General features: G+C 59.6%; 1 protein-coding gene across 1 annotated transcript; it reads left to right on the top strand.

Moving 5' to 3' along the window:
• Positions 1-1317: 1317 nt before the first annotated feature.
• On the top strand, positions 1318-14727 carry LBRM_27_1870 (putative dynein heavy chain; the record flags this gene model as incomplete). The annotated part of the gene is made up of 1 exon (XM_001565892.2): positions 1318-14727. The coding sequence occupies one exon, from the start codon at positions 1318-1320 to the stop codon at positions 14725-14727; it is 13410 nt and encodes a 4469-aa protein (XP_001565942.1).
• Positions 14728-15216: the final 489 nt, after the last annotated feature.

The raw sequence follows: 15216 nt of genomic DNA, 5'->3' as shown, positions 1-15216 counted from the left end.
GTACTTCCGCAATTTCTACTCGCCTTCCTAGCGCGGCAGATCGAATCCATCGTGGCCAGTGATATCACGGTGGTATATATGTGCTCCTAACTGTGCTGGGCGCTTGCGTTATGGCGCTCGTTATGCTTAAGGCGGCGCTGGCGATGGAGACACCAGGTTCTCTACGAGCTAAGGCGACGCCTTCGGTGCAGCTGAAGCTGAGTGCAATGTGCATGCACACATTTAAGCAACCACCCCCCCCCGCCCACACACACATACATGACGACACAAAATACACATACACATCTTCACCTTTTGGGGGGATGTCTTGTGGCTATGTCGGGGCTTAGAGGGGTACACCTGTTTTGTGAGGAGTGCGCAGCTTTGCCGCTTTTTCCCCTTTGCCCTCATTCCCCCGGTCTCTCTCTCTCTCTCTCTCTCCTCCTCCTCCTCTGGCTCTCATCATCTCCTTTCCTCTCTCTGCTACAACGTGGCTGCCAAGCTCCGTCTGACCGCGTGCGTGGTGGTGTCGCATCCACAACATTCACACCATCGCCACGGACTGCTACCCCCTCCCTTCATGCTCTTGGACACTTGCACCCACATTCTCTCTCCTCCTCGTTACACACGACCCTCAGTGGTGGTCGTTTTTTTCCCTTTTCGTTCGTTTTACTGTTGTGCTTGCGTTCGTGTATGTGAAAAGCGCGAAACCACACCCTTCAGCAGCAGAGCACCATCACACATCTCCATAACTCATCTCACCGCCAACATTCACCTCTTCTTTAGCCTCTTTCCTTCACTCGCTCTGCGTTATCCTGTATCGTTACTGTTGTTACGATCTCTTGCTGCGTGAGGTGGGACACTGTGGTAGCCGCGCTTCGCGTGCGTCTTCCTCTGTTCCTTAGACAAACTCATATATGCACGCTCTGGCTTTATATCGGCGCTCTCTGCACAGGTACACCTGCAGCCACGCACGGCCACCGCAGATATTCTTCTGTGCTTTGACGGGTGGAAGGTGACGGCATCGCAGTTTTGTGTCCCAGAAGACAACGTTATAAACTTTCCGCCGCTATCGCCTTCTCTCTTCTTTCCGCCTCTTTCTTACAGACACGTTGGCTGTGCAGTGTGGCGTAAGAGAGCCGGAAAAGAGTTGCTCGTGTGCCGCCCGCTCATTTCTTGCGCTTTCCTCCACCGTCTGCGACTCTTCTCGTTCATGTTTGAGTATTTATGGTTTCTTCTGTTTCTCTTCGTCTGTGCTGTGCTGACCACGGACGGTCGTGCAACACGAGACATACATACAGCCAAACCCAAACCATCAACTGCACCCCCGATACGCATATGTCGGGCCTTGTCTCCGTAGAGTCGCAGCTGGTCAGCACCGCGCAGCGCCACTTCCACATCCGTTGTGGCCATGTACAGTCTCGGCGCGGTGACGGTTGGTTGCTGCTCTCTTTCGCACCTTTTGGGGCCGATACCAGGCTTGAGCTTGAGGTACAGGCACTATGCAGCGCGCTTGTGCGCGATGTCACTGGCAACGGTGCTGGCTCTGTGCGGCTCACCAACGAGGATGAGGAAACGCATTTTGGAAAGTTGGCAGACAAAAGCCTCTCCTTCACAAAACTGCTGCGCAACTCGGGTGTGTCGCTGGGCGCAGGTAGTGAGCCGAAGAAGGGCGATGACAGTGCGGGTGTGGATGAGCTGCCAAAGGCACCTGGAGTGGTGGAGATGGTGGAAATGCTCTACCACGACGTGGTGGCAGAGTCTAAGCACGGCGCCCGTGCCATTGTGCAGTTCCCTTTTCTCCTGTGTCCCCAGGGGACCCGCTGCGACGTTGTTCTGCAAGGCGAGATCTGCGTAAAGGCGTTTTCACGGACTGCCTCGGCCGTTGTAGCAGAGAAGGAGGTCGTCGCTCCGACTGCTGCGGTGACCACTACCATCGACGACGATACGGACGACGAAGCGGAGCCGTTTGGTGATGCTACTGACGGTGCACAGGCACCCCGTCGCTCCCGCGCTTCGAAAGTGGAAGCCGAGGCGACTGCCACAACGCCTAGTCCCACCGTTCACGGTGGGACTTGCCGCAGCCCGAATGACTCGATGCTGCAGAGCTCATACAGCGTTGCGAAGCTGCCGGAGGGGGAGCTGGCAAAGGTGTGGATTGACACCCGTGCATGGGCACAGGCACTCGCGTCGAACGCCAGCGCCTCTGTCGAGGCCGAGCTACCGCCTGCGTGGCGTTCTAAAGCCTTCAGTCTTGCTGAGGCTCCCGAGGTGCTGGGCATAGTGCACCGTACGCTGGCCCACTACTGGAACGAAAAACACGCCACAAACACCGACCGTGTCAAATCCACCACGCTGTCACTGCTGAGCATCGTCTCAGGTGACTTGCGGGAGTACCTGCGTGGCAAGGTGGAACTCTACGGCTCTGACTGGCAAGCACCATGGCGGATGCCTGCCGAGGAGTTGAGCAGCGCTGTTGACCTGTGCAAGCAGTGGAACAGGATGGTGGTGCAGCTGGTGCGACAGGACTGGGTCGGCTGGGAGAGCGGCATGTTCCACGACGAGAGCTTCGACGTCTTCGCGCAGCGCCTTCACACAGTGCTGCGGATTCGTGAGACGTTTGCGAGCGTGCAAAAATTGAGCAAGACAACTCCGCCCGCTCTGCATCCGGAGCACATCTTTGCGGAATTGAATGCTCTCGACATGCGCGGTGTGGCGGCCACAGTGTGGGAGTCGCGTGTCGCGCAGTTCGAGAAGGAGTTTTCTTTCGCCGAGCCCGGCCTGCGGAGCTGCGTGAAGCAGCTCTTCCAATCCCCAGTGTCGGATGTGCAGTTGCGTTTTCTGCAGCAGCACAGAGCGCTGCTGCGTCGGAGTGGGGTGCGCAGCGCTGTGACCCGCGAGATGGATGGCGTTGCCGCTCACCTTTTCGAGCACCTGGATCGCGTGTACGCGCGTTTTGAGAATAACAGCCGACGTGCAACGACGCCGCTTCAGAAGCTGCGTGCTGCGAAAGGGTGCGTAGCGGAGTGCGTGATGGTGCCTGAGGAGGCCGCCAAGGTGTTTGGCACCACCGATGCGCTCACGGAGAAGGTGACGGCCCACGCGCACGAGCTCATCCACAAGGCAGCTCAGGAGGAGGCGGTCATCATGAAGGATTGGTGTGCGTCGGTGGAGTCGACCGCCAAGAAGATGCTCGAGCTTCCAGATGCCGTTGTGGTGTCCACGATCGGGGATCCGCAGCAACAGCAACAGCACCCGTACTTGCTGATGTGCACAGTGCACATGTCACTGCGCAAGTTCATGCAAGAGGTGCGCAACGTGCGGGCGTGGCTGAGCGATGCCGAGATGCGACACGACCAAGAACAGTACGGTTGTGGCAGCGGCGATCGCCGAAACAGCGCGTCGCAAGATGTGTCCGCAGCGGCGGCGTCGCAGCTCTGGCGACTAAGCAGCAGCGCCGAGAGCACGATTTGCGCCTGTGAGCACCTCTGCACAGCTGCACTGCGCACACAGAAATGTGTTGCGAACCACAACACCGTTATCGCACAGATTCTCCCGTGCACACGCCGGATGCTCGCCCCAGCCATCGAGAAGAGTATGCTACAGGTGCTGTATGCCGACACCGCAAAGAGGGCCGTAGCTGTCGCAAATTACCAAGAGCTCGAAGGCGTCAACATGCGCTTCCAGAACACAATCGAGGCCCTCAGCAACGCCAACCGCCAGGTCCGCCGCTTTCACGAGGAGTTCGGCCAACACGTCATTGCCCTCATGGACGTGGACCTTACTTCGCACATGGAGCAGTGGCGCGTCACTGTCGACGATCTTCGCAGCAAGATGGAGGACTTCCTCGCGAGGCAGCACCTGTCTGACCACGAGGACTGGCGCTGGCATTGGGATGGACAGATCTACAAGGCTCTTGAGTACCAGTATAGGCGCGGCTTGGAGAGATTGCACGAGGAGATGACGGAGTTCAAGGTAGAGTTGGTACTGAGGCAAGGCACTGTGCACTTCAAGCCCAGCTTCGAGGCCATCCGCGAGGCCTACTACGTCAAGCTGCGTGAGTTCGTCAGCGTGCCGCTGCGCTTCCGCGGGTTGCAGCCTAAGCGGCAAGACGCAAATACGCCGTATGAACTATACCCCTTGATGCCGCTCACCAACAACGACCGCATTGTCACAGTGCACGCCAAGGCCATCGAACTCTTCGCAAAGCTCAATCGAGTTCGAAAAGCGTTTCGTTCGCACATCGTTGTCGGTCTTTGCGGCATCCACGGCTCGCCTGATCTGGATTCGATTGCAGATGCATGGATGGAAAAGTTGGCCGGACAGATCAGCCAGGGCTTTCGCACTGTGGAGGAGCACCGGGAGAAGATGGGCAAGATCGAGAACATCATGAAGATCGACTGTTTCGCTATCAGCACGGTTCCGGTGCGGGCGAGCATCGAGGAGCATCTGCATCGCCTGGAGGAGGCCCTACTGAACGGCATGCGCCGCCACATTCAGACCTCGCTGAATGACATCGACGAGTTTGTGCTGCGCGTGTCGAACATCGTGGAGCGGCAGCCAACAACGATGGACGAGGTCGGAGAGGCCAATAAGCGCTACAAGGAATCACTGGAGCAAATCAGTATCTACGAGAGGAAGTTGGATGCGGTACTGGAGCAGAATAAGGAGCTGCGCAACCATGTCGGCGCCTCCATCGACGTAGGCGCCACCCGAGCCCGCTGGGACCACCTGAAGGACGCGATGGCGTCTCACACAAAGGTGATGGAGGCTGCGGTGCTGAAGATGCGGGTTTCCCTCAACAGTCTTATCCAGCGCTTCCTAAAGGATGTGGAGCGCTTCGCTGACGGGTGGAAGCGGCAGAGAGCGCAGCTAATGCGCGCCTTTGCGGCCAAAGAAACAAAGACCATACGCACAGTGCTGCTGTCTCTCAAGGATCAGCTGCATGACCTGGCTGACCTCGAATCCCAGGCGAAGGAACTGGAGTCCAAGTGCGAGTTCTTTGGGCAGGTGAAGCCAGTCTTTGGAGTGCTGTGGGACACAAAGAAAGATGTGCAGGCGATGAGCGCCACGTGGGCGCTGTACGACGCTTTTGAGGAGGAACTCGGGAAGCTACGCACCGAGGACTGGCTCACGTTCCGCGCGCACACGTGTCAGTTCGAGGACTTCTGCAAGGCGTGGCGATCGAAGCTCAACAAAGCAGTGGCAGAGGGCAGCGACGCGACCGCGAAGGGCGAGGCCGGGGAAGACAAGAAGAGGAAGTCGAACAAGGACGGCGGCGGCGACACTACGAGCGCAGCCTGCAACACCAACGACCCCATTGCGGCCTACCTACTGAATATGGTGACGGACTGGGGGAATGTGGTGCCACTGCTGAAGTTTGTGCGTGGAGAGGGATGGATGACGGAGCACTGGAACGAAATGTTTAGGCTCCTCAACATTCCAAAGGAGACGACCAGCACGAGCCTTACCTTTGGCTTGATTCTCGACCACCACCTCGAGCTGCTGGCGAAGGAGGGGGAGCTGAAGCACCTGCACGCCCGCGCGCACGGCGAGATCCAGCTGCGGGAGGCGCTGCAGGACATGCGCAGGTGGGCCCTGGAGGCTGATTTTAGCCTCACGGCGCCAACAGAGAGCGCCAGCAAGGTGCGCCTCATTACGGACTGGAAGGAGATGATGACGCAGGTGACCGACAACCAGGCCCTCGTAAACTCGCTCAAGGACAGCCCATTCTTTGCGCACTTTGCCGACGAGGTGGCCGGATGGGAATCGAAGTTAATTTCTCTCTCGCAGAGTCTCACGCTCCTGAACCACATTCAGCGTCGGTGGGCGTATCTAGAGCCGATCTTTGCCCGCGGCGCGTTACCACATGAGCAGGCCCGCTTCAAGCGCGTGGACAAGGAGTTTATCGGCATCTTGCGCGAGATTGAGGCGGATCCGCGCGTTATGTCTCTGGCAAACCAAACAGATGTGAATGAGAGGCTGAAGGGCATCCTCGAGCAGGTTGAGCGATGCCAAAAGTCACTCATCGAATTTCTGGAGGCGAAGCGTAACAAGTTGCCGCGCTTCTACTTCATCAGTGACGAGGACATGCTCGAGATGCTCGGCCACAGCCAGAGCCCGTCTGTGATTCAGGTGCACCTCAAAAAGCTCTTTATGGGTATTCACTCCGTCACATTCAGCAGCGACAACGCCAGTATCACACACATGATTAGCGCCGACGGAGAGAAGGTGGCGCTGCGCAGGCCAGTGGTGATTACGTCCAGCGATGTGGAGGACTGGCTGCTGGCACTGGATGCGAGCATGAAGGAGACACTGCACGAACTTCTCATCAGTTGCGTCAAGCAGCCAGACGCCACTACAAAGGAGAGCATTATCGACTACCCATCACAAATTCTTCAGGTGGCGCAAGGCGTACACTTCGCACGGGAAGCCGAGGAGGCAATCATTGCGCAGTCCCTCAACCAGCTACTCATATCGCTCCGTCAGCGGCTCGACCGACTCACCGCCATTACGCCAGAGCTGGACGCATTGCACGTGCTGAAGGTGAAGGCGCTTATATTCGATACAATTCACAACATCGAGGTTGTCGAGCTCCTCCTGAAGCGCAACGTCTGCAGCGTCGACCAGTGGTGGTGGAAGAAGCAGCTGCGCTACCGCATGTCCACGGATGACACACACTACTGCACCGTCCACATGGCCGACACCCAGTTTGAGTACGCGTACGAGTACCAAGGCAACGCGGCGAAGCTGGTGCACACACCGCTGACGGACCGCTGCTACCTCGTTCTCACCAAAGGGATGGACCTTGGCTACGGTGGCAACCCATACGGGCCTGCGGGTACCGGCAAGACAGAGTCTGTGAAGGCACTCGGCTCGGCAATGGGCCGCCAGGTGCTTGTCTTCAACTGCGACGAGGGCATCGACTTCAAAGCGATGGGGCGAATCTTTGTCGGCATTGTCAAGTGTGGCGCATGGGGATGCTTCGACGAATTCAACCGGCTGAAAATCGATCAGCTTTCCGCTATTTCACAGATGATTCAGGTCATTCAGCAGGCCCTCAAGAACAGAGAGGCAAACTGTATGCTACTGAACAATGAAATCACGGTGAATGCTAATGCTGGCATCTTCGTGACGCTAAATCCTGCTGGCAAGGGCTACGGCGGTCGCACGCAACTACCGGACAACCTGAAGCAGCTCTTCCGCGAGGTGGCGATGAGCGTGCCTGACAACGAGCTCATCACGTCGACAGTGCTCTTCTCGGAGGGGTTTACGCATGCACGAGCGTTGGCAAAGAGCATTGTCGCACTCTACCGCCTCTGTGGGCAGCTGATGAGTCGGCAGCAGCACTACGACTGGGGCTTGCGTCCTCTGAAGGCCGTCCTGCGACTGGGCGGTACGTTGTTGCAGCGCTGGAAAAAGGAGCATGCCGGCGCCGCAGCATCTCGAAAAGCGGAGGAGGAGCTAGTGCTACAGTCACTGAACATTAACACCCTCAGCAAGCTCACTTTCGGCGACGCGCGCGTCTTTCAAGGGCTACTGCGCGACATCTTCCCTGGCGCGGAGTCGCGGGACATTACTTACAACGAGCTGGAGGTGGCAGTGGCGAGCGCGGTCAAGGATATGGGCCTGCAACCGATTCCCGCACAGCAGAAGAAGGTGCTCCAGCTGTACGAGGCGCTGCAACAGCGCACGGGTGTGGTGCTGGTGGGCCCCAGTGGCAGCGGCAAGAGTACTCTGCTCAGCATTCTCCGCAAGGCTCTGCAGACGATGAACATTACAGTCCCCATGCACGTCATGAACCCCAAGGCGATGCCGCGGCGTCGCTTGCTCGGCTACATGGACGCTGACACACGGGAGTGGTACGATGGTGTTCTGACAGTGGCAGCGCGCGACGTCGTGAAGCAGTCGAAGGAGGCGCGGCCGTGGGTGCTGTGCGATGGCGACATCGACCCGGAGTGGATCGAGTCTCTCAACTCGGTGTTGGATGATAACAAGCTGCTGACGATGCCGAACGGTGTGCGTATCCAGTTTGGGGCCAATGTAAACTTTATTTTCGAGACGCACAGCCTCGAGTACGCGTCACCGGCGACAGTGTCGCGCATGGGTGTACTCTTCTTCTCTGAGAAGGATGTGCAGCTGGAGGCGGTGGTGGAGTCTGGCATGGCGTTCAAGTCGCTGGAGACGGGGAATGTGGTGCGGCCACTCATCCTCAAGTATGTCTTCGCCGCCATCGACGAGGCACAGCGACTGAACGACTTCTCTGTTACCACGACGCGCATGGGTCTGCTGCAGACATGCCTGCTGCACGTGATGCTCACCAAGAATGCGCAGGACTTTGCGTACTCTCTGGTGCGCGGCTTGTGTGCGTGCCTGAATGCTGGCGGCGCGGCGAAGCTGGCGAGCTGGATCTACACCACCATGGGGCAGAAGCCTTGTTCCGACAGCCGCCCGTTTGACTCATACTGGGACGACAAGCTCGGGCGCGCCGTGGAGTTTACGGCTGACCTCTCGACCCCAGTGACCCCGGCCGACCTGCTGGCGGGCCGCCCACCGGTGGTGCAGACGGTGGAGGTAAAGCGACTCATCTCTACGCTGCAACCGCTCTTGGAGGATCGCAGCTGCAAGGCGTTCTTTGTTGTCGGGCCGGAGGGGTGCGGGAAGGGTGCGTTGCTCGACTACGTCTTCTCCACCCGGCCGACATTGCGCACGACGACGATCAACTGCAGCGCGCAGACAAACTCCACGCACGTCATTCAGAAGATCGAGCAAGCGTGCCTGCTGGCAAACACGAATGCCGGGCCCGTGTACCGTCCACGCGAGGGGGAGCGGCTCGTCATCATTCTCAAGAACGTAAATCTCCCAAAGGCGGATAAGTACGGCACCGTAGAGCTGCACTCCTTTCTGCAGCAGCTCATCTTGTACAACGGCTTCTATAACCAGGACCTCGAGTGGGTGGGGGTCGACCGCGTGCAGATCGTCGCCAGCATGAACCCCACTCCATCGGCCGGTCGCTACCCGGTCACACCACGGCTGCTGGCGCTCGCCAGCATCGTGACAGTATCCTACCCGTCCAGAACGAGTCTCGTGCAGGTGTACACCACGTACTGGGCGGCGCTGTTGCGGCAGACAAACATTGGCCAAGGTAAAGACTACGAGAAGGGAGCGCTGCTCGCGCAGTTCATGCTGCATGTGTACGACAAGGTGCGTCACCAGTTCGAGGGTGAGGAGTATATGCACTTCTCTTTCAGCCCCCGCCATCTCACCAAATGGGTCACCAACGTGCTCCTCTACCACATCGACACCCGCACCACGCTGCCGGCGGTGCTCGCCTACGAGGCCAGCCGCATCTTTACGGATTGCCTTCCGCGCGCCGAGGACCGTCGGCAGGCGCTGCGGACCTTCTCGGAGCAGCTCGCCACGATTGGCTACGCGATGCCGGCAAGGGAGGAGCGCTTCACCACAATGTTCGTCACGTGGTTCGACCAGGAGAACGGTGCTGCCGACGTTGCCGCGGCCGGCGAGCAGGCGCAAATGGCGACAGCCGCTGACGGTGACGAGGAAGGGAAGACTGACAATGGCGCGAGAGCCAGCAGAGGCGGCGAGGCGGAGGGCGCTTCCGCCACCGCAGCGACGGGCCCACGCGCAGTGCTCAAACTGGTGCAGAGGAAGTACGACGACGTGCGGGACGAGGTGGAGCATGGGTTGCTGCGGTACAGCCGCGAGTTCAAGGAGCTCCACGTTCCTCTCATCCCGGAGATCTTGTGCTGGGTGACCTACGTCGACCGGGTGCTGACTCGCCCAGGCGGCCACCTCCTCTTGGTTGGTAGTACCGGCGTCGGACGGCGCAACGCCGTGCTTCTCGCGGCGTATCAGCAACGGCGTGAGGTGGTATCGCTCAACATGACGCAGGACTACCATCTCAAGCACTTCCGACTTGACCTCCGCGGCTTCATCCAGCGCGCCACGGTGCAAAATACACCTCTGGTCCTCCTCATCGAGGACCACCACATCGTTAATGCGACTTTTCTGGAGTATGTGAACAGCCTGCTGAGCAGCGGCGAGGTACCGGGGCTGTTCTCGCAGGAGGAGATGGAAACGATGTTCTCCGCGATGCGCGACGATGCGGCCAACGATGGGCACATGGGGGCAATTTACGCCTACTTTGTGGAGAGGCTGCAGCGCAACCTGCGCATTGCCCTCATCATGGACCACCGCCACGAGCTCTTTTTGATTCGCCTGCATTCCAACCCAGCCCTCATGAGCAAGTGTGAGCTGCTGTGGATGGGGACGTGGAGTGGCGACATGACCAAGACGATCTGCAAGACATATCTGGCGGACGAAATCACTGCACTCGAGGCGAACCCGGCGAACAAAGGCTTCCACGTGCACCGCGAGGTCAACGCCATTCACGAAGGCATGGGCGACCGCTCCACACCGCACGATGTCCAGGTGGTGCTCAACACATTCCGCGCCATCCTGGGCCGGAAGAGCAGCACCAGCAAGAAGAAGATGGAGCGGCTGGAGGCGGGCTTAGCGAAGCTGAAGGAGGCGGAGGAAAGCGTTGAGAAGGTAAAGAGGGACGTCGCGGAGAAGAAGAAGGATGTGGAGCGGATGCAGAAGGCGGCGGACAAGGCGCTGAACGAGATCCAGTCCAGTATGGAGGAGTCCCAGGAGCAGCGCGACGAGGCGGCAATCCTTCAGGAGCAGCTCAAGGAAGAGCAGACGTGCATTGCGAAGAGCCGTGGACAGGTAGAGGAGGAGCTTGGTGGCATTAAGCCGATGATGGAAGCCGCACGCGACGCTGTCAGCTCCATCCGCAGCGAGCAGCTCAGCGAGATCCGCTCCTTGCCATCCCCACCAGAGGCGATCCGCGTCGTTCTCGAGGGCGTTCTAGCGCTGCTTGGTGTGAACGACGTCTCGTGGCAGTCGATGCGACAGTTCCTTGGTGAGCGTGGTGCAAAGCAGCGTATTCTTGACTTCGAGGTCAGGAGCGTGACCCCTGACATCCGCCACCGTGTGGAGAAGCTGCTACGCGACCGTGCCTCCTTCTTCAAGCCTGAGGTCATTCAGCGCGCCTCGGTGGCGGCGGCACCGATGGCAGAGTGGGTCAAGGCGATGCTGGAGTACTCCAGCATCATGGAGCGCATCTCACCTCTGACAGAGCAGCTGGAGAAGCTCGAGACGAACCAGAAAGATGGCGCCGCCAAGCTCGGACACCTCCAGAAAAGGCTCAAGAAAATCGACGCCAGGGTGAAGGAGCTGCGCGAGGGCTTCTCTGAGAAGTGTAAGGAGGCAGAGCGACTGAGGGGTAGGCTGCAAGCTGCTGAGGAGGAACTGGGGAGGGCGACGGACCTACTGGACAAGCTGAGTGGCGAGAAGGATCGGTGGGCCACCGAGGCAGCCGCGATCCGGGAGGCGAACAACACAATGCCGAAGCGCGCCCTCGTCGCCGCCGCCTTCCTGACTTACCTAGGCCAGGAAACAGAGGACGGCCGGCGCCGCTTTCTCAAAACGTGGTGCGACCGACTGGGCTTTCCGGAGGTTCTCGAGGTGACTCACTTCCTGCGAACCGAGGGAGATCTTCTTCAGTACAAGTCCGAGGGTCTGTCGACGGATGGACTCAGCCTGGAAAATGCGGTGGTCATGCTGGACACGGAGCAGACGCCGCTCGTCATCGACCCGGCGAACAAGGTGGTTGAGTGGATGCGGGAGCACCTGAGGAGGGCGAACACCGTTGTCGAAACGATTTCACTGCATGACGGGCGCTTCACACACACGCTCGAGCTTGCCATCCGCTTCGGGAAGACGCTGATCGTGACGGAGGTGGCTGACATCGCGCCTCTGCTCTACACCGTCTTGCGCCGCGACCTCATCTCTGCTGGCGCGAAGCGGGTGGTGCAGGTGGGCAACAAGACAGTGGAGTGGAACGACAGCTTCCGAATTATGCTCTTCTCGCGGCAGTCAGGGCTGCGACTGTCCCCCGGAGCCGCGGCCCTGGTGACGGAGGTGAACTTCTCCGTTACGAGTCTCGGCCTCGAGGGCCAGCTCCTCGGCGTCACGCTGCAACGAGAGCGGCCGGAGCTGGAAAAGCAGAAAGTGGAGCTTCTCGAAAACGAGGAGAGTTTGCAGCTGCAACTCAGCAAGCTGGAGGAGCGTCTTCTCAGTGACCTCGCCGAGTCGCAGGGAAACCTGCTTGAGAATACGAAGCTCATTAATTCCCTCAACGAGGTCAAAATGCAGGCCTATAACATCCAGCGGTCCCTCGCACGCTCGCACGAGCTGCAGGTGGAGCTGGATGAGAAGCGCGAGGTGTACCGCCCCTTCGCGCATCATGGAGCTCTCCTCTTCTTCCTCATTCGCGACATGGAGGTGCTCAACCACATGTACCAGTACGGTATCAACGACTACATTGCCCTCTTCACGCAGACGCTCAAGACGTACCAGGGCGATGACGAGGCAGAGGCGAAGGTGCAGGAGCTGATCGCGAGCTTTACCAAGGCTTGTTTTCACAACGTGGCGCGCGGACTCCTCAAGAAGGACCGCATCGCCTTCGGGCTTCACGTTCTGCACGGTCTATGGCCAGCCGAGTATCCGCAGGATTTGTGGGGCGCTCTGGTGGGGACCATCACCAACGTGAAGGCGGTCTCAGACTCGCCGTTGCCGCAGTGGGCGCCGCTATCAAGCAAGATCAAGTATGCCAGCATCCTCTCCAGCGCAGCTGGGCAGTCACTAGCGGAGAAGTGGCAGGTCGGCGACCCTAATCGGTGGGCCGCTGTCATGAACCACACCACACCAGAGAGCGTGTTGGTGCCGCCTGCCACGAACAGCAACAGGGATGGCAGCGTGGTCGTCTCGGACATGGAGAAGCTGCTGTGGATTAACACATTCCGCCCGGACCGCGCGTCTGCCACCGCGCTGCAGATCATCCTGAGTAAGCTGGGGCTGACTTCGCTGGCGCCCGTTATGTCCCTCGAGAAGACAATCCTCAGCAGCAGCCCTACCACCCCGGTGCTGCTGATCACCTCGAGCGGCGCCGACCCGAGTATGGAGATACAGGATGTGGCGACGCACCTCGTGGGCAAGGAGCGCTTTGTGGAGCTTGCTCTTGGTGGTGGCCAGACAGACAACGCGCTGCAGCAGGTGCGGCGCTGTGCCGTGCAGGGCGACTGGCTACTGCTCAAGAATCTCCACCTCGTTCTGGACTGGGCCTCGGTGCTTGAAAACGAGCTGTGCTCGATGCCTCCGCCGAGCACGGACTTCCGCCTCATCATTACCACCGAGCAGCACGACCTCTTCCCCAGCGTACTACTGCGCATGTCGAACAAGGTCGCCGTGGAGGCGCCGCCAGGGGTGAAGCAGAACCTGCTGCGCACCTATAGCCTCTGGGACTCAGCGTTTCTCGCGGCACAGTCTCAGGCCGGCGCACGGCTGCTCTTTGGACTCGCCTGGCTTCACGCTGTGATGCAGGAGCGCCGAACATATGTGCCGCAGGGCTGGTCCAAGTACTATGAGTTCTCGCCGGCTGACTTGAAGGCGGCGACGGATGTCTTGACAAGCCTCGCTAAGCAGCCGCAGCTTGACTGGGTGACGCTCACTGGCTTCCTCGAAAGTTGCCTCTACGGCGGCCGCCTCGAGAACGCGGTGGATGAGAAGGTGCTGGAGCTCCTCATTCAGACGTACTTCAACGAGGACGTGCTGCTCAAGGACAAGTCGCCAGTCTTTCCCGGCGTGACGGCAGCGAACGCAGACAGCCATGACAGGATGGTAGCGATGCTGCAGGCAAGCATGCCCGACGTCGATCCGCCGGCGCTGCTGTGCATGTGCGACAACGCGGACCGCACCGTGCAGGAGGACGTGGCGCACGCCACGCGCGAGTCGCTCCGTGAGCTCTGCACGAAAGAGACCACGGAGCAGACGAGCGGCGAGAAGTGGCGAGAGCGGCTGAGGCCCGCGCTAGAGGTGTGGAAGGGCAGCGGCATCGCTGCAAACGGGCTTCCGCAGACGATGTCGAGCCACACGAGTGACCCGGAGCCGATGGAGGTCTTCTTCATCAGTGAGCTGAACTTGATCGCCGCCCTGATCAAGGACCTGTCGGTCTTCTTCGACACGTTGCACAGCGTGGCGGAGGGAGTCCTCATCCCGGACAGTGCGCTGCGCGCGGAGGCGACGGAGCTGATGAATGGCCGTATGCCGAGCCGCTGGCTGGATCGCATGGATGGACCACAGGAGGCAAAGATGTGGCTCGCGCTGCTGTGGCGCAAGTACAACACGACGCGCGCTAGCGTGAAGGTGCCGTTCAGCACATCGGTGACGTACGACCTCTCGTCCCTATTGCGGCCGCAGACCTTTTTCAACGCCCTGCGGCAACACACGGCGCGGGCGACAAAGGCGCCCCTCGCGGATCTTGTCTTGGTGGCCACTATGGACAACATGGTGCACGGGGGCGTCACAGTCAAGGTGGCGGCGAAGAGTCTGGTGATGCAGGGCGCAGCGGTCGCGGGCGACGGCTGCCTCGCGGCTGTGCAGGCCAACTCGCCGTCCTCCGTGCAGCTCAGTATGGACATCACAGCCAGCTGGGTGCCCGCAGGCAAGGTGAAGCACTCCAGTCAAAGCGCTGCCATTCCTGTCTACGCGGATGCAGAGCGCCGGACGATGATATTCCCTCTGCGTGTGAGGTGCGCCAGCGAGGCAGAGGCAACCAAGACGGCGCTGAACGGTGTTGCGTGCTACTTGGTGAATATGTAGAGCTGCGCTTCATCCGTGTCTTCCTTGCTGTGACGCGCGCTTAGCGGCGACAGCGCAGGTGGGTGGGAGAAGTTCAGACTTCTTTCGGTTCTTGTCCTCGCTCCTTCTGTTCACATCTTCTTTCCCGCACACGTTTGCTAGAGGACATTGTGAGTTGGCGGTCCCGTGCGTTGCCGCGGCACCGCGCACGTATCGCGCTGGTGGCGAGAGGGTGGTGTGCGGCGTGCACACACTGGTGTATGTGCTCGTGCGTGCTTGAGTTTTGGGTGCCTCCTCAAGGCTTTTCTCTCCCTATTGCTGCGCATCGCTGTGAAAGGCGTACGACGAGTCCGCTGATGCGCGCCCGCTCGCCCCTTTTTGATTTTGGTTTGCTCCTCTTGATAGAATGTCCCATAAGGAGTTGTAGGACCAGCGACGTGCTGGCGTCTGTTGCCCATCTTTTAACCATTGCAGAGGGCCTTCAAGAGCTCTGTGTCTCTCCTCTTACCA

The sequence above is a fragment of the Leishmania braziliensis genome, chromosome 27 (assembly GCF_000002845.2).
Source record: "Leishmania braziliensis MHOM/BR/75/M2904 complete genome, chromosome 27".
NCBI lineage: Eukaryota > Euglenozoa > Kinetoplastea > Trypanosomatida > Trypanosomatidae > Leishmania > Leishmania braziliensis.
Note: the sequence above shows the minus strand (reverse complement) of the source record. Positions and strands in the feature narration are given on the sequence as shown.